A 24,466-nucleotide genomic window follows, 5' to 3' on the forward strand; every position below is an offset into this window, starting at 1 on the left:
TTCCTTCCTTCCTTCCTTCCTTCCTTCCTTCCTTCCTTCCTTCCTCCCTCCCTCCCTCCCTCCCTCCCTCCCTCCCTCCCTCCCTCCCTCTCTCTCTTTCTCTCTTTCTTTCTTTCTTTCTTTCTTTCTTCCAAGATAGATTTATTTATTATGTATACAGTGTTTTGCCTACATGCCAGAAGAGGGCACCAGATCTCATTACAGATGGTTGTGAGCCACCATGTGGTTGCTGGCAATTAAATGTTGTACCTTTGGAAGAGCAGACAGTACTCTTAACCTGAGCCATCTCTCCAGCCCCCCGACTGAGAATTTCTTAATTGCAAATTTTACATATCAATATTTGCAGTTAAAATGACTCAAAATTGACTGATGTCAATGTCAATACTTAGGTGACAACTTACAGAACGTCAGATCTGCAACTTGATGGGTGACAGTTCCTCTCGACAGAAAGGTGAGTGCTGCTTCAATGATTGATGCTCATAGGCAACGGGTAAGTGCACTGTGTGGTGAAGGGTGAGAGGTGGGGCATGACTTAAACCTTGGTATTGATGAGGTAACTGATAACTAACAAGTCAAGCAGAAATGAAGTATTTTATTTCTACTAATGGAAATGGCTACTATTTATCAGTTTGGTATACATTAGTACATGTTATTCTTCTATGCTTGTACAAGCATTTATAAAAATTATATAAAAGAATTATAGCTTTTTCTTAACAGTCTTTGATATATTAACAGTAGCTTAGCCTTGTTAAATACACACACACACACACACACACACACAAACATATATATGCATGCATGTGCTATAAACTATATTAGTTTACAAGGGTTGCCATAACAAACTGTTATAGACTAGCTGGTTTAATTTGGTAGAAATTTATTTTTGGATAATTTTTGAGGGTAGAAAGTCAGGACCAAAGTATTGCTTGGCTTAATGTCTTTTGTGAATGCTGAAAGAAATGCTCTAGCTCATGTTAAATCTGTGATTAATTATGAGCATATTAAGAACATGGTAGAATGTTGTCTTAATTTTGGCTTAAAAGCAGAAATGGCGCACTTTGGTATAATAGAAAAAATACTTAGAAATGATAAATTAAAGATATTCTTTAAACTAGAACCTCAGATTATTTCTTTGGTAGTATTACTATATTCATGTCTGGACAAGCTCCAGTTATGTTCATATACATACCTGTTATTAGTTGAGGCCCTTAACATTGTTTTCTTTCCCCACCTTGCCTCCCTCTGTTTATGTATTTCTTTTTTATCCATTACAGTGTGAACCAATATATGCTTGTAGTTTAAAGAATCAGGAGCTCTGCCAAAGTTTTTTGAATTTTTTTGTGTGTGTATAATCATCAATTTTACTAAGAATGTTATATAATTAAAGATGGATTTTTTGATTTCTCTTAAAAAATGTGTTCTTCACAATTTTTAATTTATGTGTATGTGTGTGTTGAGTTTATATCTTGTGTATGTGGTGCTTGCAGAGATCAGAAGAGGGCATTGAAATTTTTTGGAGCTGGAGTTATAGGGGACTGTGAGCCACCAGTATGGGTGTCCAGAAAAGAGGTTGGGGTCATCTGGAAGACCAGCAAGTGCTCTTAACCGTTGAGCCATCTCTCCAGCCCTGTTTTAGCTTTCTTTTTATTTATATTCTTAATTCATTATTTTTAATTATGTGTAGTGTGTGTATGGGAGGGTGGTTATGTTCATGTATGAATGAGGTGCCCCAAATTCCAGGGGAGAGTGCCAGGTCTGTTGGGTCATATGCAAGAGCAGTACATGCTCCTAACTGCTGAGCAACTTCTTCAGCCCATTTTATTTTTTATGTTTTGTTTTGTTTTATTTTTTGAGAGACGGGGTTTCTATGTGTAGACCTGCTTGTTGTGAAATTTGCTTTCTATACCAGGCTGGCCTTGTACTCTGAGATCATCTTTAAAGGTGTGCTCCACTATCTCTTGGCCTGTGAGGTGATCTTACAGTTAACTTAATCCTTTTGAAGTGTTGCTATCCTTCATCCATCCAACTAGAAAGAACATCTGGTTGTTCTCTAGACCTACTGACTTACTCTTTTCTGGGACTTATTTTATATCGAATGCCATGTCCTTTGCTCCCTATGTCTCACCTTTTGTTTATTAGGCTGTTTGTATGTGTGCGTGTGTGCATGCATGTCCATGAGTGTGCTTATATACAAAAATGTATGGGAAGTCAGGACAGTTTATGGGAGTTGGTTTTCTTCCACCACTTAAGGACTGGGGATCTAACTCAGATCATCAGACTTGGCAGCGAGTACCTTTACCCACCCACTAAGCCCTGTTAGTTTCATTCTTATTCAAACATTAATTTTTTTGTTTGATGCCTTTAAATATACCAGTTTCTTTTCTACTTTTCTTGCTTTGTGTCATCTTTTTCCTAGAATCCTTTTAATTTTTTTCCCGTCTTTTGATCTTTAGATAGAACACTTTCCTTACTAACATTCCTGGTGCTTAAGAGAGAGGAGTTACTTGGTCAGAATTTCTAAGTAGTTTTTACTATATGCATTCCTTTAATTCAATTTCTTTAGGGAGAAATGTGTAATTTGTTTTACTTGAGATAATCTCCAGTCCTTTCCTATATTTTCCTCTAGCACTACTTCCCCTCTTTTTTTTCTCTTTTGCCTTGCATTTCTAAATCTGGTTCATTCTAATTTATTTCCCATCTATGGCTCTTGCTATAGTCCACCTCCTCCCTATTAGTTATGTCTTTTTTTTTTTTTTTTTTTGGACAGTGGATAGGATATAATCCTTCTAGATGTATGACTGAAACTCATTTTGACTGTATTTTCTAGGTGCCGTAAATTACTTTTGCTTGTCTGAAGTCTACTGGTTTATTATAGCTTAGAAAGTAAGATCTTAGTTTCTTACTGTTCTCATGTACTCACCATAAACATCAATTCAGAAATTGTTACTAGGATTATTAAAGTAGATTCAAAATATATATAGCAAATAATTTTTTCAATTAAAAGAATGCTGCTTCTTTTAAAAATCAGATAATTTAAAAATGGCAGAACTCTTTATGGAATGTGAAGAAGAGGAGCTAGAGCCATGGCAGAAGAAAGTGAAAGAAGTTGAAGAGGATGATGATGATGATGATGATGATGATGAGCCCATCTTTGTTGCAGAGATAGCAAGTTCAAAACCAGCAATTTCAAGTAAGCATTTACTACTTACTTAAAGTAAGTAAGCAGTTGGATAAGGTTATTTCTTAGGGTTGTTATGAAAATGTCCCTATTCCACCATAAGAAGTTAGGAATGAGATACTACCTGGGGAGACTGATCAGGGTTGACTGGTTGGAGCTTTATGAAGGGGTAGACACCAAATATCAGCAGAACAAACTGGGAAATGCAAGTATTTGCTGGTGGCATTGGAGGTCTTCTGAGAGCAGGAATTAAATTAAAATTTTAGTGGTACTGAAAACCCAGTTTATCTAATTCTTTTTTTTTTTTCTTCTTTCTTAAACCCAGCATAGCTTAAAGGAAAAATGGAGAATGTTTAGTTTTAACTTTTGAGATGTACTAAATAAATTTTGTGTTAGTCTGAGATGAGAATCTCATATCCAGGCCCTACTGTAGTGTCATCTCCACCTGGCTACAACATGTAGAGAGAATGTGTGACAGTGGCTTATACCTTCTGACCACAGCTGTCTTCCAGCAGCTAGTTACATATGTGATACGGAGGGTCTTGTCTCTAGCCATTGTAATTTTACCATGTCACAGTCAGTACCCTCACATCTCAGGCTTTTTAGTAGGACAGCCTTTGGATTGTTAACTTTCAGTTAGACTGCTTGAACTTAACATTGTCAAAGTATTAAGATTAGAAAACTGATAGTTGTTAAGCTATCTATTCAAAAATGTCTAAACTGGACCCAGGCATCATAGCATACACCATTATTCACAGTACTATGGAGACACTGGGGAGACAGAGGCAGATGAATCTCTGGGTTCCAGGCCAGCCAGGGCTAGATGGTGAGACCTCGTCCTGATGGAAAAAAATCACAAAGTGTACAACTTTCAAAGATAAAAAGATTCTTTCTCATTTTAATTATGTTTGTTTTAAGCCAGAACAATTTATCACTGAATGTTAATGTATCCAGCATATTAGTATTTCTTATTTACCTTGGTTAACAGAGAATATTAACTATGGAATTTTCTGAAAGCCTCCTTCTTGCTTGTCTTGTCTGTAATATTGGAATGGCACTTTTATACAGCTTTTTATGGAGAGAATAACCAACTGAAATGTCAGTATCATTTCCTGTGATGGATAATTTCCCACGCAATGCTAAGTGGGATGCTATTTGGATTATAAGATGAGTTTAGTGTGCATGTGTTTAATATCAGAATAGTCTGTTTTCTCATTTATTGTTTCCTTGGTATTGATTATCTTACACTTGAATGTTATTATATGCAACATTATTATTCAAATTCTCTAAATGAAAATATGACAGGATTCTAGTTGAAGTTATACTGATTATAGATGACTATTAACAGTACTCAACTATAACAATGTATAGTAGTTTTAAAATAATTCTGTTAGAAAGAGATTGATGTTAGATTCTTTTTGAATTGAAATTGAATTGAAATGAGCCAGGCAGAGGTAGTCCATGCCTTTATTCCCAGCACTCCGGAGGCTGGGGCAGGCGGATCTCTGTGAGTTCGAGGCCAGCCTGGTCTACAGAGAGAGAGGTCCAGGACAGCCAGGGATACACAGAGAAACGTCTCACAAAAGAAAAACGAAACTTTACACATTCATATGTATATAAGAGTTAGAACTTTAAATTATACCCTCAACGTCATACCAATCTTAATTTCTGGTTTGATAATGGATCTGAAGCATCTTAGAAGATATTCAGGTAGACTTTAGATTCCAGTATTATACTACTATATTATTATAGAATACTAGTAAACTATAGCTTCTAGTAGTTTTCCTTTTTGAAACTCAGAGATAAAGATAAATAGTCCATGGAGATTCTCCTTTATACAACTTCAGGGTTTTTAGAATTGTGAATAGACTATGGAGGCTAGATCAGGGTTTAATTTTAAGTCGTAGAAATCCAAATATATGTACAGTTCTGTCACCATCCCAAGGAAAGCACATGCAACCACATTTAAATGTGTTTTTAGAAGGTTTTTGTTTTGGCTTGTTTTGGTTATTGTCTTTTTGAGACAGTTTTGTTTTGTTTTGTTTTGTTTTTTCCTGTGTAACATTCCTGGCTTTCCTAGAGCTCTACATGTATCAGGCTGACTTTAAATTCACAAAGATCTGCCTGCTTCTGTCTTCTGAGTTTTGGGTTAAAGTCATGCGCCACCGTGTTCGACTTGGAAGGTTTTATAGGGGCAAAACTTTTTTTTTTTGCCTTTGCTTTGCAGAATGATTGGCTTATATGTATTTGGGTTTATTAATATAATTCTGGCCTTTGGACATTTAGTTATAATAAGAAAAATTGTGCTTATTCTATAAAACAGTTAATACTGATAAGCTTTTTGAATTAGTGATAATATTCCTAATATCTTCTTTCAGTTCATAATTTTTAATATCTCAGTGTATATTTCATGCGAACAAATTTAAAATATCTCTATATTTTTTAGATATTTTAAACAGAGTTAACCCCAGCTCACATTCACGAGGAATAAAGAATGGTGCACTTAACCGAGGTACAATATTATTATATTACTTTAATTTTAAGCTAAAATATTTTGAAAAGTTGATTATATAGAAATGCATTCAATGTGTTGTGTAATTTTAAAATACAGGTTTTACTACTTCATTCAAGCCTACAAGTCAACGCTTCCCAAATCCAGCATCAAATCCTGTGGCTGCCTTGCCAGTAAATTTTCATCCTGAATCTAGACCTTCAGATAGTTCTGTTATTGTTCAACCATTTTCTAAACCTGTAAGTGTTTTTGAAACTCCTTAGCCAGCTCAGGAAATATTAGCAATACTCAAGTAAAATTATCAATTATCAACAAGTAGCCACCTATTAGTTAGCATAATGGGTATCTCAAGGTCACCATCTTTATGACCTTAGTAAGATGGGGAATATGCTCAAACTGTTCAGGTATAGCCTTGAAAACCAAGGCTGTCAAAGTATAAATAAAAGGATTATAATGAATATCATATGATAGAAAAATATTTATGTTTGCAAACTCGGCCAGATATTTTTAATTTCGAAATTATTGAGAAGCCTTGATAGCATTTTATTCTGAGAAATGTACCTTCATACTTTAGTTAAAAATTTTTAGTAATAGGTAGTGATAATAATTAAAATTTTTTAAGCTAATAATGGATATAAATATTTGTACTAAGTGCTGTGCATAAATTAATCTCATTTAATTCTTATATATACCTAGAAAGCAGGCATTGTTACCCCATTTTTAAAGCTTAATAAATACTGAGGTTTACAGTGATTGAATGATTCACTGAGGACCCGTAGCTGGGTGGATCTCAGATCTCAGGATAGACTAATTCATTATATATATGCATACACAAATACATATACATATATACACACACACACGTATGCATGTGTTTATGTTGTATATGAGTGTATTGTTCGCAAAATGAAAGTACTGCCTCAATTTAGCAGTTCTAAGGATGGTATGCAATTCTGGAGAGTTCCTCAAGACACTTTCAAGTGTTTGGGATTCAACCCCATTGTTCTTTTTCACTGTTTGACATTAGCGTTGATGAAATAAACAACATTGGCCAAGCCACTGATGGCTTAGTTTGAGTCAAAACCAGGACTCGTCTGCACAGTGTTTGCAGGTTAGTCACCTACCATGCACTCTTAGTGAAGTACTTCACTTACAGACGGTGTCACAATGAAATTTTTCAATACATTAAACATAAATTTCCATTAATGTTATTTTGTTAACTATACCCTTAAATATGTGTCTTTTAAATGTTCTGTGTGGCAAAGTGGGTGGTAGTATACAAACAACATTTCTGTGTCTGAAATATCTTGATGGTTGTTTCAGGAAAAGCATTAGCATGATTAGTAAGCTGAAATACTCTCTGCATTTTACTTGAAATTATGGCTGACAAGCTGTGGTACATTATTTCTTCATATCATTATTGCCATAAGCTATATGACTTAAACACAAACAACATACATTAATTATCTTATAGTCTATAGTTTCTGTTGGTAGGAGGCAGATCGTAGCTTAACTGGATCCTCTGCTTTAGTTTTTAATAGGACTACCATTCAGGATGTGGTTCTCAAACCAGTCTCATCCGGAGCGTTACTGGGAAAGTATCTCCTAAGTTTCAGATGCTTATTGGTAGCATTTGGTTTCCTAAGAGGTTATCAGACTGAGTCTCAGTATCCTGGGTTTTGGCTAATTCCTTGCCATATGGGTCTTCCCAAAATGACTGCTTGCCTCCTTCAAGAAAGGGAGAGTTCTTTGTTGGTGGAGGTGATAGTGTTTTTTTGTTTTGTTTTTAATCAGCTTTTCTCTGTATAATCCTGGCTGTTCTGGAACTCAGTCTAGATCAGTCTGGCCTCAACTCACAGATTTGCCTGCCTCTGCCTCCCAGGTGTTGGGACTACTGCCCGACATGATTTTATTAGTCTTAAGAAATAATTCTGTTCCTAAAATGATGTTATATACCTTGTCATCTTTACCATGTTATTTTGTTAAGAATCATGTCAGCTGTCTGAGCCCCATTAAAAGGAAAGGAATCTGTACAGGAGATGGTATCACGGAATCCACCTTAGAATTTAGTTATTCAGTCCTCAGTTTTGTACAAAAATCCTCAGTATCGGGCTGGAGAGATGGCTCAGCGGTTAAGAGCACTGACTACTCTTCCAGCGGTCCTGAGCTCAATTCCCAGCAACCACATTGTGGCTCACAACCATCTGTAATGAGATCTCGTGCCCTCTTCTGGCCTGCAGGTATTCATGGAGGCTGAACATCGTGTACATAATAAATAAATAAATCTAAAAAAAAAATCCTCAGTATCAGTATCATAAAGTTAACTTTATGAGGTTAACCTGAGATACCGGCAGCCCTGGCTCCCAAAATGAAGATAAAAATTACAAAAATAAAGACTAATACTACTTTTATGTATCTGCAAATAATTTTTTATAAGATCCTCATGATGCTCTATAATGGATTTAATGTAATTAAAAAATAAACTAATATTTAATATTTATGTTTTAATTTCTAGTTTGTAAATGCAAAACTGTTTTGGGGTTTAGTTATTTTTAAATATGTGAGATCATTGGGGATTTAACTCAGTGGTATAGAGTCCTTACTAAGGCCCTGAGTTCTGTCCTCAGCTCTGAGGGGAAAAAAAAGATAAAATAGCAAAAAGACCAAAAATAAAACAGAACAAGGTAACTGGTTCTTGACTCCCTGAACAAGTGTCAGGCTTGGGTTCCATCTAAAGGTATGGAGCTTAAATCTAATCAAATAGCAAAAATAAATGTGTACGATCATTTTGATGTTGGAAAGTTAGGTGAGTGTTACCTTAGTGAATAGTAAATATCCTTAAAATATTTCTTTAGACAAAAAACAGTTAAGAGACTACTGACTTTCTATCTTGGATCCTGTAAGGTTCCAAAGGTTATTACTATTCATGTTCTTAAATACAGTAAATGTTATAGTTAACTTGTTTTCTTATTCTTGTCATTAGTTGTTTGGCATTTAGAGTAGAAAGCTGGAGAAAAAAAGTTGACTATTTTAGTTAGATAAATAAATCTCACAGTCTCAAGAAGAAAGCAAAGAGATGGTATCTTAACTTTTATAAAAGTTAGAAACTAGAATCTTTTCAGTTAAGAATATTTTATTTCTGTGAACATAAACCACCTCAATTGAAGGTTTGTAGTCCTGGAATCTTACTGGAAGAAATCTTACTTACAGCCATTTTTGTCTGTTTGTATGGGAGCCTAGAAATCATACATTTAAATCTCAGCTATCTTTGTGGTCAAAACTAAAATCACAGACTTGTGTTCTGGAATGAATGGTCTTATTTTAGGGGCTTTCACCATTAAAACTACTGGTTTTAATTGTTATTTTTATTGATTTAAATTTTAATTTATTAAATTATAATTATAGTTTACATTTAATGTCATGTTTTGTTTCTTTAATTTTTCATAGAATAGGTTTGTGTCTCAGCACTTTATTCAGGGAAGATTGAGATATATTGCTGTCAATATCATCAGTAAAATCAATATTAACCATGACTAATGAATATGAATTATTATATTTATAAATTTACTTATTTAATTTTAGTTTTTTGAGACAGGGTTTCTCTGTGTAGTCATAGATTTCTTAGAACTCACTTTATAAACCTGGCTGGCCTTGAATTTATAGAGAGAGGCAGAGGCAGGTGGATCTTTGTGAATTCAAAGCCAGTCTGGTCTAGAGAATGAGTTTCAGGACAGCCAGAATTACTGAGAAACCCTGTCTTAAACAACAAAACAAACGAACGAACAAGAGAAAAACCACTTTCTTGTCTGCTATGTTTTCTTTTTTCTTGTTTATTATTTATGCAGAGATTTTACTGAGTTCTGCTATTTAGTTCTTGATAATATTGTAGTTTTAGAACCTCTAAGCATGTATTGGTCTTACAGATATAAAGTAAACTTGCATTTCTTTTACTTTAAAAACACTAGAGTTTGCTACTCGGGGTAGGTGATCTATTTTTAGCTGGGCAGACAGGAATAAATGAGCTTTATTGCTTTCAATTTTGATAGTTGACAGTTTTGCCCAACTAGTAACTACTTTTGTGCTTTTTTAACTTGTTGAACCATCAAAGGTTTTTATTTTAATGATTTAGGTATTCCATTAATTGCTTTTATACATGTGTTTAAAACAGTAATTATAATTATGTCCAATACACGTAATATTCTTTCTTGGAATTTAACAGGGTTATATAACAAACTCTCCACGAGTTGTGTCTAATAACTCTTCAGAGTTACTGTTTGACCTGACCCAGGCTACAGGATTATCACATTACCAAGCGGGACCATCACTTTCTATTGCAGGTTGGTGCCACTATTTTTCTTACTAAAATAGTTAAACTTGATGGATAATCATATGGAATCTCCTTTGTTTTGGAACCCATATCTTTTTGTGAAAGTATTTATTATATAGAATGCTGTAAGTCACTTTTAAGTGTCTTTGTGAGGTTTTATGTAAAATCTTCACAAAGTCACATTGTACTCATTTTTCCTATGAATTCAATGTTAAAAATTCTTTAAAAACATCAGTGAATTAGAGAAGGCTTCAGATAATATAAACATTGTTAAGAAAATTTAGTTTATGTTGCCCCTAGTATAAAAAAATATATGGTTGTAATTGAATTCTTAATTTGGTTAGTGTCTTTCTAGTTCAGTAAGTGATTTCATTATATAGTTAAGTATGATTTTATGATGTTGTAAAGTAGCTATAATAAAGAAATAGATTTTGGACTAGTGACATGACTCAACAGGCAAAGGCACTTTCTTCCAAGCATATTGACCTGAGTTCCATACCTGGGGCTCACATAGTGGGACGAGAGAACTGACTCCTAGCAAGTTGTCCTCTGACCTCCACATGTGTGCTGTGGCATGTGTGTATTTATCATACTCTCCTTTCCCTCCCCTCCTCTTGTAACTAAAGGTAATTTAAAGAACTAGTTTTTGAATGTGGTGGTGCACATCTATAATCTCAGCATTTGAGAGGCTGTGGCAGAGGATTATTATCAGTTTGAGGTCAAGCTGGACTATGTAATGATTTCACAGCCATCCTATGCTACAGAGTGGAACTGTGTCTCAAAAACAGAAAGACAGAGACTTAGACATAGTAAAAAAAAAAAGGTCTTTAGAAGAGTAATAAAAGTTATCTATTGATGATTTAATGTTCCTTTATTGCATATGATAAGCGTTCTTCATTAATTTGAAATATATTAGCATACCATGGAGGAATTTTTGTCTTTGTGAAAATTCCTCATCATCAAGGCAAGTTAGTTCTTAAGCAATAGCAATTTGTATTTATTGAAGTATTTTTAACTAAGATGTACAAGATTTTTTGGAATGTTTAGATTGTTTAATAAATAGATTAATGAGGTGTTTAACAGACTTTCCTGCACTTTTTTTAATAATAGGGCTTAAGGTGCTTTTCCATTTTAAAAGTACCTTATGTGATAAACACGTCTCTGAATGTCACATACATAGTTTACTAAAATGTTTACTAATATCTTGTTAATAAAATAGGTACAAGCGAAAAGAAACGGAGAAAAAATATTTGTATTAAATCTGGCATTAGGAAGCTCATAGACTTTACTCATAGAAAAAGTCTACAGTCTTGAAACTTCTGGGAAGAAAGAACCAATAAAGACTCCTATTCTCCCTCTCAGCTTTCTACTACAGTGAGTGGAACTTCATTAAGTGGGATAACTAGGAAGTTTTAGGTTTGAACCTCTGCTCTTAAGATTTAGTTTTTATCAGATCAGCTGACCTCTTCATAGTTTCTATTTTTCATATTAAGAGATGGGGCTATTCATTTTTCTTCTATAATTCATTCAATTCTCCAAATGGAGCAAGGCACCTGAAGATAGCATTTTGACTCTTGCTCAGGTTCACACAGGGCTTTTTTAATGCCCAAACAAGATAAGTGAAATGTGAATTATATTTATAACAAATATCAGTATCAGTGTTGATCTTTCAGTAGCATGATTGACTGACAGACTACTGTCTGTGGAGATTATGGGGTTGGAGTTTGACTATGAAAGAAAGTAGAATTTTTACTAGAATTATTTGGGGATAGAGAATAGCACAAGTCTAGCAAAACAGATAAAGGGTCAGAATTTAAAACACAAGCTGGACAAATTGACACGGCTCAGTTGATAAAAACATTTACTTTCAAGTCTTGACAACTTGAGTTTGATTCCTGGAACCTACTTGGTGGAAGGAGAGAACAGACTCACAAATTGTTCTGAGTTTCACCCAAATACAAGGACTTGTACATACCCACACTCATCTACAGAGATAAATAAATAAACGTAAAAAAGATTGAAATGAATGCAGTGGCTTTATTTAATGTTGAGATTTCTCATGTTAAATTCTTACATTGAAGAAGTCTATTTTTACATTATAATCTATTTTATAATTAGTTGATTAATTAAAAATTCTATCACATATATGTTTTCCAAGTAACATAAACATGTTAATATGATTACACTACCAGAGATCTATTTCATATATGTACAGTTTGTCTGTCTCTGATCAAGTGTTTTGAAGATTGAGAGAAACCATTATTACTGTCTTAAAAGATGAAACAGTGACTGGGCAGACTGTGGGGCCACTGGCAGTGGCCCCAGGATTTACCCCTATTGCATGTACTGGCTTTTTGGAACCCATTCTCTTTGGATGTTTACCTTGCTCAGCCTAGATATATAGGGACGGCCTTGGTCCTTCCTCAAAGCAATGTGCCTTACCCTCTCTGAAGAGTGGATGTGGGATGGGATGGGGGAAAAGTGGAAGGGATGGGAGGAGGGGAGGGAGTGGAAACTGAAATGCGTGTGTAAAATGCAAAAAGTTAGTTTTCTTTTTTAAAAAATTAAAAAAATTGAAAAATAGGTGAAACAGTGAAATGAACTAGTATAATATTCTTATTTTCTTGGCAAGTTTGTCCTCATTGAAAATACTGATAGGCAGATCTTTCAGAATAATTTTATCCTTTAAAACAAATTAAGGTATAAAATGTCTTGTTAGTAAGGATAATTTTTCTTTTTCTCTATGTACCAAGTATTTTAAGGTTCTTTGAATACATTGTTTGACATTAAAGTAACTGTAAAATAAGGTAGCAAAAAAGGAAATTGAAACTCAGAAGTTAAATAAGAATGCATAAGTAGAGACTGACAGATTCTGGGTTTGTTTCTACAGTTAGTGTACAGATGGGGCTACTTAATGTGTAGTTTGAGAGTCTTTGCTACAATGTGCATTATATTTTATTTTTAAAAAGGACTTCGTTTGGCCTAGTTAGAGTCTAACTGTCCCTTTTTCTCTTTCTGATACTCTGTTTAATCCTTTTATGATGATTTAGCTAAATGCAAAATTATTTTTAATAATGAAATATCCATGTAAACAAAGATTCATGCAGAAGTCTAATAAATCAAAAGGAAGAGTTTTTTGTTTGTTTTTTTACTTTTTGTCAGACGCCTTTATATAGTCCCTTAAAAGAGACACAGGTCCCTCTCTTATGCCCTTTCATTTGAATGACTATAATATTATTCAGGTATAGAAGTTTCTACTTTGTATATAGCATTAAGTATGTAATGTCATAAGCTATGAGAGATCACTTTGTTAGGTGGGAAAGGACTAATCACATTAGGCTTTTTAGGTAGTTAAAAAATTTTATCTGGGCATGGTGGTGCACACCTTTAATCCCAGCACTCAGGAGGCAGAGACAAGCAGATCCCTGAGTTTGAGGCAGCCTATTCTACAGAGTGAGTTCCAGGGCATCCCAGGTTGCATAGAGAAACTCTGTCTTGCGGGGGGGAAAAAAAAATGAAAGAAATTATAGGATCTGTAAATGTTTGGAACAAATTATTGTGTATGTTTGCCTGTGTGTGTGTGCATCTGAAGATTATTGGTTCTTAGGAACTTCAGAATATCTTTCCTCAGTTTCATAATTTTTTTTTCAAGCCATATTGAGAATGTACTTGTATAGAAAGGCAGTTTCACAAATTGATTGAATAAATGTAGTCCTTAATAAATTTTTATGCTTTTTCCTTAGACTTTCTAAGTTTGTATCATATAATTTGTTTGCTTTTTTTAGGACAGGGTCTTATTATGTAGCCCTGATTGGCTTGGAACTGGTTAGGTAGATCAGACTGGCCTCAAATTCACAGACCTCTGCCTACCTCTGCCTCCCAAGAATTGGAATTAAAGGTGTGTGTGCCACTGTACCTAGGAATATCATTTAATTTTTATATCATTGATATAGTTCCATTATATCATATATATTAGTTCCCACATATAAACTTAACTAGTTATGAGCAGTATTTTATAATATTTTAAAATCTTTTTCCACTGTTTAAATCATTTTAGGTTTGAATGAAACTTTATTTTCATCAAAACGCCCTTCTGGTTCTGACATAAGCAGTGTTAACCCAAAAAAGCCTAAACCCGGTGACAATATTTCTGGAGCAGATGCCTCTTCTATAGTCTCTTTAGAAAAGCCTCCATCAGTGATGTCTCTGCAGGTGACACCATCACAAGGTAAATGAGAATGAAATTACTGTAATATTTAAAGGTAAGTTTTGCAAACTGTTACAAATTCAGAGACTAATAGTGGTTATTTAAAGTTAAAAAGTGAAGAATTTGGGGCCTGGAGAGATGGCTTATTGGATATGAGCACTTCCAACTCTTGTAGAAAACCTGGGTTTGATCCCCAGCATCCATATTGAGTGACTTACAACCATCAGCTATTCCATGGAGCTTCAGGGTGCCAAACATTGTCCTCTGGCTGCCCCACATCCACCAAAACAAATGTGACATTCGTGTACACATGTGTGTGTACCCAATAATAATTAAAAATAATTCGGAAAAAAACCCTGAAAAGTGATGCGTTTTATTTCATAATTGATCTGAATTCATTTTAGGTGCAAATTGCTCATCAAATCAATCTAAAAATGGAACAACTTTTCCAAGAGCATGTCCTAAGTGTAATATTCACTTCAATCTTTTGGATCCTCTGAAAAATCACATGACGGTAAAATTTTTTTAGATTCTAATTTTAAAAAGTTTGAAAATCTCTAAAAATGTTAATGACCTATTTATAGTAAATTTTGGTTTGTTCAAACACTTTAGGGATGAAATCTTATATGGATATATTCATAGTGAGTACTTAGGTAAAAATTTATATTCAAAATGATTCTATAAGATAATAAAATTCTGCCAGTCATGGTGGCACATGACTTTAATCCCAGCATTTGTGAGGCAGAGGCAGATGAATCTCTGAATTCAAGGCCAGCCTGGTCTACAGGACAGTCAGAACTACACAGAGAAACCTTGTTTCAAAAAACAAACAAACAAAAAAAACAAAAACAGAGATAGTGAAATTCCTTATTTCATATATTTATAATATTTGCTTATTGTATTCTGATTTTAAACACAATATATTAAGTCATTCAGATTTGTAAAACACTTTTTATAATTTAAAAAATTCTATACTGTGTGTGTATATATGCTAATGTGTATATTCTGCATTAGATGATGAAGATCTAAGATACACATTTATTGTCAGTATTCAGATATAAACTTCAAATGCTCATGTTTTTCACTTGAAATACTGTTTTAATAAAGTTCAGAATATAGTTTGCACAATTATTACAGATTTGTTTCAGGTTTACTAGGAAGCTTTTGATTTGGATTTTAAGGAAATTTCAAAGTATTTATGAAGTATAAACTTCAGTTAAGACTTCCTTCAGTTATTAGCTTTTACTGTGCTCTGCTGTGCTTTTATAAAAATGTTATGTAATCTTGTTCCTACTATAAATGGCCGGAAGGCAAAAGAACATAAGAAGAACAGCAAAATAGAGTACGAAAGGAAGTGAATGAGAGAAAAGAATTAAGTACCTGTTGACATTTTTTTATTCGTCATTTTCAAAAACAAACAAAACCAGGAGGAACTCTGGTTTTGTCAGTGGTGTAGCCACTGGTTAAATTGCGTATACTACTGTACATAACCCTTTATTCATGAAAGTAATCCTAATCAAACTTATTGAGCTTGAAAAACAAGCAAAAAGAAAGCTGAAGACAGGAGGACGACCTACTGCTCTTTGGGAATAGGCAAAGTAGGAAGAAGGACAAGAAAGGAAAAGGAGGGTCGAATGTGATCAAAATATATTATGTACAAATATAAAACATCATAGTGAAACCCATGCTTATGAACGATTAATAGACATAAAACTTATTCCAAACCTAGTCTCTTTTATTCAGAATTATATTTGATTTACCCTACTTCCAGCTCCCAGAATGTCGCCTTGCCAACTGTCGTCTGTGCTTCACTCATCCAGGAAAATTATCCTGTTCATGGAATTTCCACTTTCTTTGTAATATTTTGTTGAGACTTAATAACAGTTTATATGTTTGATGTTAGAGATAGAAGGCAAAGGGGAGTACATTAGTTCTGCTCACTCATTTTTTGACCATATGATTCATAAAAGGCCTACTCAGGGATGCTAGGGAGGAATCTGGCCCCAATTCACATATGCCTGATTCATGAGGTAGTCTTTAAAGAAAATAACTTCATATTAGTTTGCTTTATGTACTCTGGTTTTCTTTTTGTGTTTACAAGTAAATATAGAATGTTTTTATTTTCCCTGTATGTATAGATTATATTATACTGTATAATCTTCTTGGCCTAATTGGCTTTCTGTTGCTGTGATGGAAACATCATGATCAAAAGTTATGTAGAAAAGAAAGGTTGTATGTCAGCTTACATTCAGTCTATCATGAAGGGAAGTCAGGTCAGGAACCTAGAGGCAGGAACTGAAGCAGAGACCTTGGAAGAATGTTGCCTACTGGCTTACCTCCCATGAATTGCTCTGCTGACTTTATTATCCAACACAGGACTACTTGCACAGGTATGGTACTGCCCATAGTAGGCTAGGCACTCCCGCATCAGTCATTAATAAAAAAAACAAATGCCTCACAGACTCCTATACAGTCCAATGTTATGGAGGCATTTTCTTAATTGAAGTTTCCATTTTCCAGATGACTCTAGTTTTTTGTCAAGTTTACAAAAAGCTAATCCTGCACTTGGAAAGATTGATGACCTCTGTCCTAAATGTATGTGTGTTTTAATATCTTTTAAAATTATTTATGATTACTTTTATTGGAAATTGCCAAATGTCATGTCATATTCAAATAGTAGAACACCAGAGCATTTTATAAAAGTAACATAATTCATACAATGTGCATGTATGTATTTTCTTGTATATTTTATTCTTGTATATATTCTTTATTTCATAATGGGCATATACACAGTCATCAAATCTAGGAACAGTAAATTTAAAACCATGGGGCAATATTTTTGGCAAAGAAAGACAAAAATTACATGATCTAAAAAAGCTATCTCAGAATTAGAAATATTTTGAGTCTAAGGAGGTTAAAGAGGGTTGGAGAGGTTAGCAGCTAATACTCTGTTGTAGTTATATCGGAGGTAAGTTCTTATGTTGATTAAGAATATAGCACAGTAGGGCATAACATTAACCCATTAGTAATTAGAAGACTCTGCAGCCAATTTTCCAGTGATAATTGTGATTTTCTTTCCCCATAGGAGAGTTTTAAATAAGATAGTGCTTTGTTGTCAAAATAATACCGTTGATACATATTTATAATATATAAATTTGAAGTAAGTTCATTCTTTTAATCTGCCTCCTGACACTTGTCTTTTTGTGACTGAATCCAGAGCCTTGTGCATGCTGGGAAAGTTCTCTACCATTGACTTCAGCCACAGCTCTTGAGTGATTTTTTATAGTAGAGTCAGATTGCACCATATCGTGCTGCTTTTCCTTAAAATTAAAAGTAGCATTATTCTACTAGTCTTATAAAAGTCCTTAGAAATAGCTTGATATTCCTAATTTTGAGCTCATATATGTTAATGTGTACCTCAGGAAAAATCTAGAAATAAGGCTGGAACTTTAGACTCAGCACTTAGAAGCAGCGGCAGGTAAATCTTTGTGAAATCAAGGCCAGACTGGTTTATTTAGTAAATTGCCAGCCAGTTCTGTCTCAAAAAAGAAATACAGAAACATAAAACCTTCCTTGCCTCTCTTTGTAAATTAAAAGAAATTGGGGCAGGGGGTTGTGCTTCCTTTTTATCAACGAAAAAAAGATCATCTTTTAGGATACTAATATACTTATCCTTTAAGACTATCTAGCCTGTCTGAACTGGAACTCACTGTATAGACCAGGCTGTCCTTAACTCACATAAATCCACCTGCCTCTGTCCCCTGAGTGCTGGGATTGAAGGTGTAAGCCACCATGCTCAGCTAATGTACTTATTTTAATTTTGTTTAAGTATAACCTTAACTCATAAGTATAAATTAGTTATTCCTCTCTGAGTCAGTTTTATTCAGTATTTTTCCTACTTGCTAGATATATTTTAAATGTTTTTTTCTTGATGTTTTTACTTTTGTAGGATTAGAAATTCAAAAGTTACGGTATGTGAAGATAATTCAAGCAATCTGTTCCTTACAGAACCCACATTTAAAAAGATCTAGGTGGTGTTCATGTTGAGGTGCCAAGCTAGATAGCTGGTGCTTGAGGAATGGCAGCAAGGTTGTTGTCTGGCCTGCATATACTTGTGAATGTATAAATGCTCACACCCACATGTGCACACCTGCATTTACATACACAGAGTATAACAGAGTATAAAAGTTGATCATGAAATGAAACTGGAATAATGTAACCTTGCCGAAGATGCTGTGCATCTGTCTTATCACAGGCTTGGCTCCTCATGTTAGACTGAATGTTTCATGAATGATAATGATCTAAAGACTTACATGTGACAATAGAGGAAGTGGATGTTGTTACCATAGGACAGAATAATTGTGCTAAGATTTTCAGATGCTGATTTAATAGGACACTTAAGAAGCTTTATGTTATAAAACAATTACCTGTGTTTCTTCAAAAACAAAAAGCAAAAACAACTTCTTAGGCTTCTACCTGTAGACATTGCAGTCCCAGGAATTACCATTTTTATTTATTAATTGGATTTTTGAGGCAGGGTTCTTGCCTGTTCTGGAACTCTAGACCAGGCTGGCCTTGAATGCCTGCCTCTGTCTTCCAAGTGTAGAGAGTAAAGCCCTCTCAAGTGTAGAGATTAAAGGCATGTGCCACCATCAGGCAGGAATTACCATTTTAATGAGCACCCCTGAATTTTCTGATGCAGATTTTTCTAGGTTTGCCTTTGAAAAAAAAATACTAAAAAAGCCTTACAATTGAAAAATTATATACAATAAGTAGCTTACATATTTTTAAAATGTGCATATATGGAAATTTTCATATAACCATTTATGTGATAACTTGATTTTATTACTGAGAAGTAAATTTCATCTTCAAATATTTGAGCATTCTGTATTCCAAGATGTACCAGATGCTTTTGTCTTTGTGTCCCAAACCAGACACAATGCCAGAGAATGGCATTTGAGCTAGTTTTAGCTAGTTTAGGAACTTGCAGCCTAGGGTTGTTTTTTTTTTGTTTTGTTTTTTGTTTGTTTTGTTTTGTTTTTGAGATAGGGTTTTTCTGTGTATCCTTGGCTGTCTTGGCTCTCTTGGAACTCACTAGGCTTGCCTCTGCCTCCTGAGTGCTGGGATACACCACCACTGTCCAGCAGGAAGATTTCATATAACCGGATACATCAAAACATGTTAACACTAACCTTCTTCCTGTTTTACTGACATAGTTATGAAATGAATGAATTTTGGCTAAGAAACAAATGACTATTAAACATGTATCTAAGCAGGCATATTGCATGGGAAAAGTTTAAAAGCTATAGCCAAGTCTTAGTGTTAAGGTTTTTTTCATCTCTTTTTAAATTTTTGTTTTGTTAAGATAATGTTTATGGGCTGGCGAGATGGCTCAGCTGTTAAAGGTGCTTGCCGCCAAACCTGACGACTTGAGTTTGATCCCTGGAACCCACATGGTGGAAGGAAGGAACCGACGTCCGCAGGTTGTCCTCTGACCTCCACAAGTGCACTGTGGCACTCACGTCCATACATAATGCACACACTAAACAAATAGTCTACTCTTAAAAAAAAAAGATGTTTACTTTTCTAATGTTTTAGAATATCCACCACAGAATTTTACTGTTTCTTCCAGATATCAAGCATAGTTTTATGTGGTTTACCCTTAGTTGAAAACATAATTGTTTTTGCTGTAATTTTGTTATTAATAAGGCATCTTTTTTTTTCTCTTCTAGTATTGTTGTCCAGACATGATAAATAACTTTTTGGGATTGACTAAAATAGAAATTGCAAATACAACAAATGACACTAAAGCTCTTGATTCAGAGAAAGGAAAATTGATCATGTTAGTTAATGACTTTTATTATGGAAAACATGAAGGAGATGTCCAAGAAGAACTGAAGACTCACACAACCTTTAAATGCTTCAGTTGTTTGAAAGTTCTCAAAAATAATATTAGGTATGTAATAGGAATTTCTATGTAATGAAAGTTGAAATATTAGAGATGTTATCATTGTGTCTTTATCGTACACTGTCTTGCCATTTTAGATAGCAATTTCAGTATGTTCTCCTTTGTTGTATTTTCAGATTCTCCTCTTAAATCCTGCTGTTTATGTCTTTCTTTCATATGGCTTAAGAAAGGACAAAGATTATTTTAATTTGGATCAAAATGAACTTATTAGTGATTTAGGAATTTATTGTGTGTTTTGAATATTCTGATGTCTCTGAATAGTTTAATTTCTTCACAATACAAGAAGCACTTCTTCAGAAGGTTTCAGATTGACTTTCTCCTTACTAATACTATTTGATGCTCAAACCTCCCACTTTATATTTATCATCTTTATTATATATATCTTATAAGAATTGTGACCACTTTAGAGAAGTACTACCAAAAAACATGTCTGTCTTAATCTTAAAATTTAAATAAAACTTAGGTATATCATTCTCAATGGAATTTAAAAAATTTTACATACAAATGTTTTTAAGTTTTAGGAATTTATACTTGTATTCTTTGAGTGGCCTATGTTATAAAAATAGCACCTGTGCCAGGCAGGCAGATCCCTGTGAGTTCGAGGCTAGCATGGGCCTGTAGAATGAATTCCTGGACAACCACAGGTCTACAGAGAAAAACTTTGTCTCAAAAAAAAAAAACCCAAAACAGAAAACAAAACCAAAAAACTTATAAGAATAGCAAGAAGTCACCAGGCAGTGATGGTACACACCTTTAATCATAGCTCTCGGGAGGCAAAGGCAGGTGGATCTTTGTAAATTCGAGGTCTGCCTGGTCTACAGAGTAAGTTTCAGAACAGCCAGAACTACATAAAGAAACCCTGTTTTGAAAAGCCAAAAAGAAGAAAAAAAATGGCAAAGAGATATGTTAAATGATGGTTTTCATTTATCATATAGTCTAAAATTTTTATTTATTAGGTAAGACTTTTCTACTCTTTCATAAAAATTTTTAAATATTCATCAAGAATTTTAAAGTTTTACATTGGACACTTGCCACCTTGCTTCTTCTACCCTTCTTATAGTTGTTTTATTGTTTTCCTTTATCTTTCTTTTAAATAATCTTATTTTTTAAAAATTAAGCTGTTGATGAAAACTTATTTTTCTTTTATGTACATTTTACAAATAAGCTACAGACCTGAGTTTACTTATTGTAGATACGTTGTACTTCAGGAGTAGATATGGGACAAATTTGTTGAGAGATGAGAACATAGTAACATACTCAAAACTCTCAAAAACGAACGAAAAGTAAGGGCTCATAGAGGGCCATACTAATTAAAAAAAAAAACGAACGAAAAGATTATTGTATACAAATACACATATTTACCGTATCTTTTACATTTATTAAAAATCTTGTGAATTAGCATTTTATACACCATCAGTTACCTCTTTCACTCCAGGTTTCATTCATTTTTTATACTTCTGTGGCTCGCTGATACAATGATGCTCACAGGGTTTTTTTTTTGTGTGTGTGTGTGTGTGTGTGTGTGTGTGTGTGATTTTTGTATATTCCCCAAGCTCTTACACTACTTCACCTTCTTTAAGAGCTCGTGGTCCCAGTAGTTTATCTGGGAAATTGTGCTTTGGATGTACTACTGAAGCAGTATTGAAGTAGACCTTCACCACTGAGTTTCGTATTCTTACTATTTCAAGTTTCTGTCAGGAGATAGGGTATAAACTGTATAGGAGTGATGATTCACTGTCTTCATTCCCTGTTAAATATGATATGTATTGGAATTGATTTTAGGAGAAGTATTTTTATCTTTTAAGATTAGCTTATTTAATAGTCAATATAAAAAGTAACTTCTAGGGGCTGGAGAGATGGCTCAGAGGTTAAGAGCACTGCCTGCTCTTCCAAAGGTCCTGAGTTCAATTCCCAGCAACCACATGGTGGCTCACAACCATCTGTAATGAGGTCTGGTGCCCTCTTCTGGCCTTCGGGCATACATGCAGACAGAATATTGTATACATAATAAATAAATAAATAAATAAATAAATAAATAAATATTTTTTAAAAAAAAGTAACTTCTAGGAATTATTTTAGGACATAGTTCTGTATGTTTATGTTATTAGAATATTTATAAAATGTAAGCCTATTACTGGTGCGGGAGAATTGTCTGTATTCTGTCAATCATGTTTTAAATAAACGCTGATTGGCCAGGCAGGAGGTGTAGGTGGGAAAACCAGACAGGAAATGGAAATGATGCAAGGAGAATTCTGGGGAGGAGGAAGCTGATTGTCCCACTCCTGCCCAGATCACCAAAGCAGAAGGATATGAGCTGTCCTACTGAAAAAGGTACTGAGCCATATGGCTAAAATAGATAAAAAAAAAATGGGTTAATCAAGATATGAGAGTTAGCCAGTAAGAAGCCTGACCAACGGACCAATCAGCTTTATAACTTACAGAATCCTCTATGTCATTTTCTTTGGGGCTAAATAGATGGGGGGCTGGGCAGGACAAAAATACAAACAAGCAGGCCCTTCATGTTACATATTACCTTTAGTAACATACAGGAACTGAATATTGGAAACTATTACTTGGGAAATGTAACATTAATGGTAAATACCTCATGACCAAAGGAATTGAATATACAGTATTTTGCACCAATTTTTCTCAGTAAAATGTGGGAAGACGAAGTTGTATTTTTTTTTGTAATTTTGTATTTGTTTTTGAGATAAAAATCTTACATATAACCCTGACAGGTCCAAAACTCACAGAGATTTGCCTTCTTTTGACTCCCAAGTTCTAGGAAAAGTATGTGACACCATGCTTGTGACCTTGCAGCTGTTTATAATTTATGTAATGGTTTCTGTTCTGACTTATCATTACTGGTTTTTCTTTACTGTTTGGGTGTCGCTAAAAGCAGGTCACTGTAAGAATTTTCCCTTTTATACTCTTTCCATATATTGACTTGAGAACTATGCATTCCAATTAGCTCTTGTGTAAACATTATGAAAAATTAACCAGCATTCATATAAATATACTTTAGTATATTTAGCTTCAAGGTGTTAGCTGACAATTTACTAGCTTGTGGTCTTTTGCCTATATATAAATATTTAACCAAGACTAGGGTTTTCTATAAAACCAAAGGAAAAAGGTATATTTCAAAGTGTATTTTTTTTTTCCTTTTGCCTCATAAAGTGACATTTATTCTAAGAGGGAGAGGGGAAAAAAATAAGATGCCCATCCCTTGGTTCCCTTCCCTCCCCCTCTCCAGCTGTTTCTCAGCCCCCCAAGACTGAACTCTGGTTATGGCCTGGTAGCAGTGCAGCCCCTCGAATGAGGTCAGCAACATTGAGGGGCATTTCTTCAATGGTGGTGTTGTAGAATATCTCAGTGTCTCTAAGAGTCCTCTTGTCTTCTTCTGTCACCATGTTAATGGCCACACCTTTATGGTCAAAGCGACTGCCGTGGCCAATTCTGTGGATGTAGTCTCCCTGTTGTTGGGAAGGTCGTAATTGAAGACTAGGGAGACCTGCTGCACATTAATGCCTTGGCCAAGTTCAAGAAAGATGATAGAGCTGTCAGAAGATAATCTACCCAGACTGACTAGGCATACGTGTAGGCAGGCAAAGGCAACAAGCAACCCTTGTTCCCCAGACCTCAGGCATGCCAGATTTTCTTCAAGTTACTACATTCCTGAAAGGGGCACTAGTCAGCCCCTTGGAGAGGGAATCAATCACCTTGGACTCAAAGTGTATTTTAACCTGCTTTGAAGAGATACTATGTTTTAGAGATAGGAAAAAAAAAAAGTATGTCACAGCCTTCATGATGGCTGTTCTTTGGATTGATAACATTGCTATATAATTTCATGATCATTTCCTTTGAAGCCTCCAACTGAATAACTTACTAATAGTTGACCCATTCTGAAAATTATTTTGATCAAGTAATACTACTTTCTATGTCAACCAAAAGCTTAAGTAAGTACCTTTAAATAGGTATACTATACTCTGCATTTAGGGTCATAGTTCTGCTCATAGGAAGCCTTGTAGGGATGCTGAAATAGCAAAGTGTAAAACTAAAAAATGGAGATTGTCTTACAAAGGGCACAGTATACAAAATGAACAGTTTATGCGAACGGTAAACAAAGTCACTAAATAAAATGAAAAGTTACAATTGCAGGCATTAAAACTGCTCTTATGCATTTTAAAACAAAGATACAAGTAAAAAATACTAGTAGCTGGAATTTATTATGTGTCTTCAAGGTCTTAAAGGATTTCCCCCATGACTCTAGCTGC

The 24,466-nt window shown here is 34.4% G+C and overlaps 1 protein-coding gene and 1 non-coding gene across 2 annotated transcripts in view; one reads left to right on the forward strand and one right to left on the reverse strand.

Moving 5' to 3' along the window:
• The window catches only part of Znf280d (zinc finger protein 280D), an 83,090-nt gene that overhangs the window by 13,510 nt on the left and 45,114 nt on the right, over nt 1-24,466 (forward strand). Inside the window, exons 2-10 of the mRNA XM_085689339.2 lie at nt 390-451; nt 3,029-3,190; nt 5,625-5,690; nt 5,790-5,929; nt 9,910-10,027; nt 14,075-14,245; nt 14,629-14,738; nt 16,745-16,819; nt 19,957-20,180. Of these exons, the coding sequence (XP_085545465.2) occupies nt 424-451; nt 3,029-3,190; nt 5,625-5,690; nt 5,790-5,929; nt 9,910-10,027; nt 14,075-14,245; nt 14,629-14,738; nt 16,745-16,819; nt 19,957-20,180 (1,094 nt within the window). The 5' untranslated portion in view covers nt 390-423. The remainder of the gene's footprint in view (nt 1-389; nt 452-3,028; nt 3,191-5,624; nt 5,691-5,789; nt 5,930-9,909; nt 10,028-14,074; nt 14,246-14,628; nt 14,739-16,744; nt 16,820-19,956; nt 20,181-24,466) is intronic.
• LOC125393815 (small nucleolar RNA SNORA67) lies at nt 23,777-23,918 on the reverse strand. Its single transcript, XR_007229968.1, has one exon. It is a non-coding gene; the product is annotated as a small nucleolar RNA SNORA67 (small nucleolar RNA).

Source organism: Myodes glareolus, chromosome 4 (assembly GCF_982192425.1).
Source record: "Myodes glareolus chromosome 4, mMyoGla1.1, whole genome shotgun sequence".
Lineage (NCBI taxonomy): Eukaryota > Metazoa > Chordata > Mammalia > Rodentia > Cricetidae > Myodes > Myodes glareolus.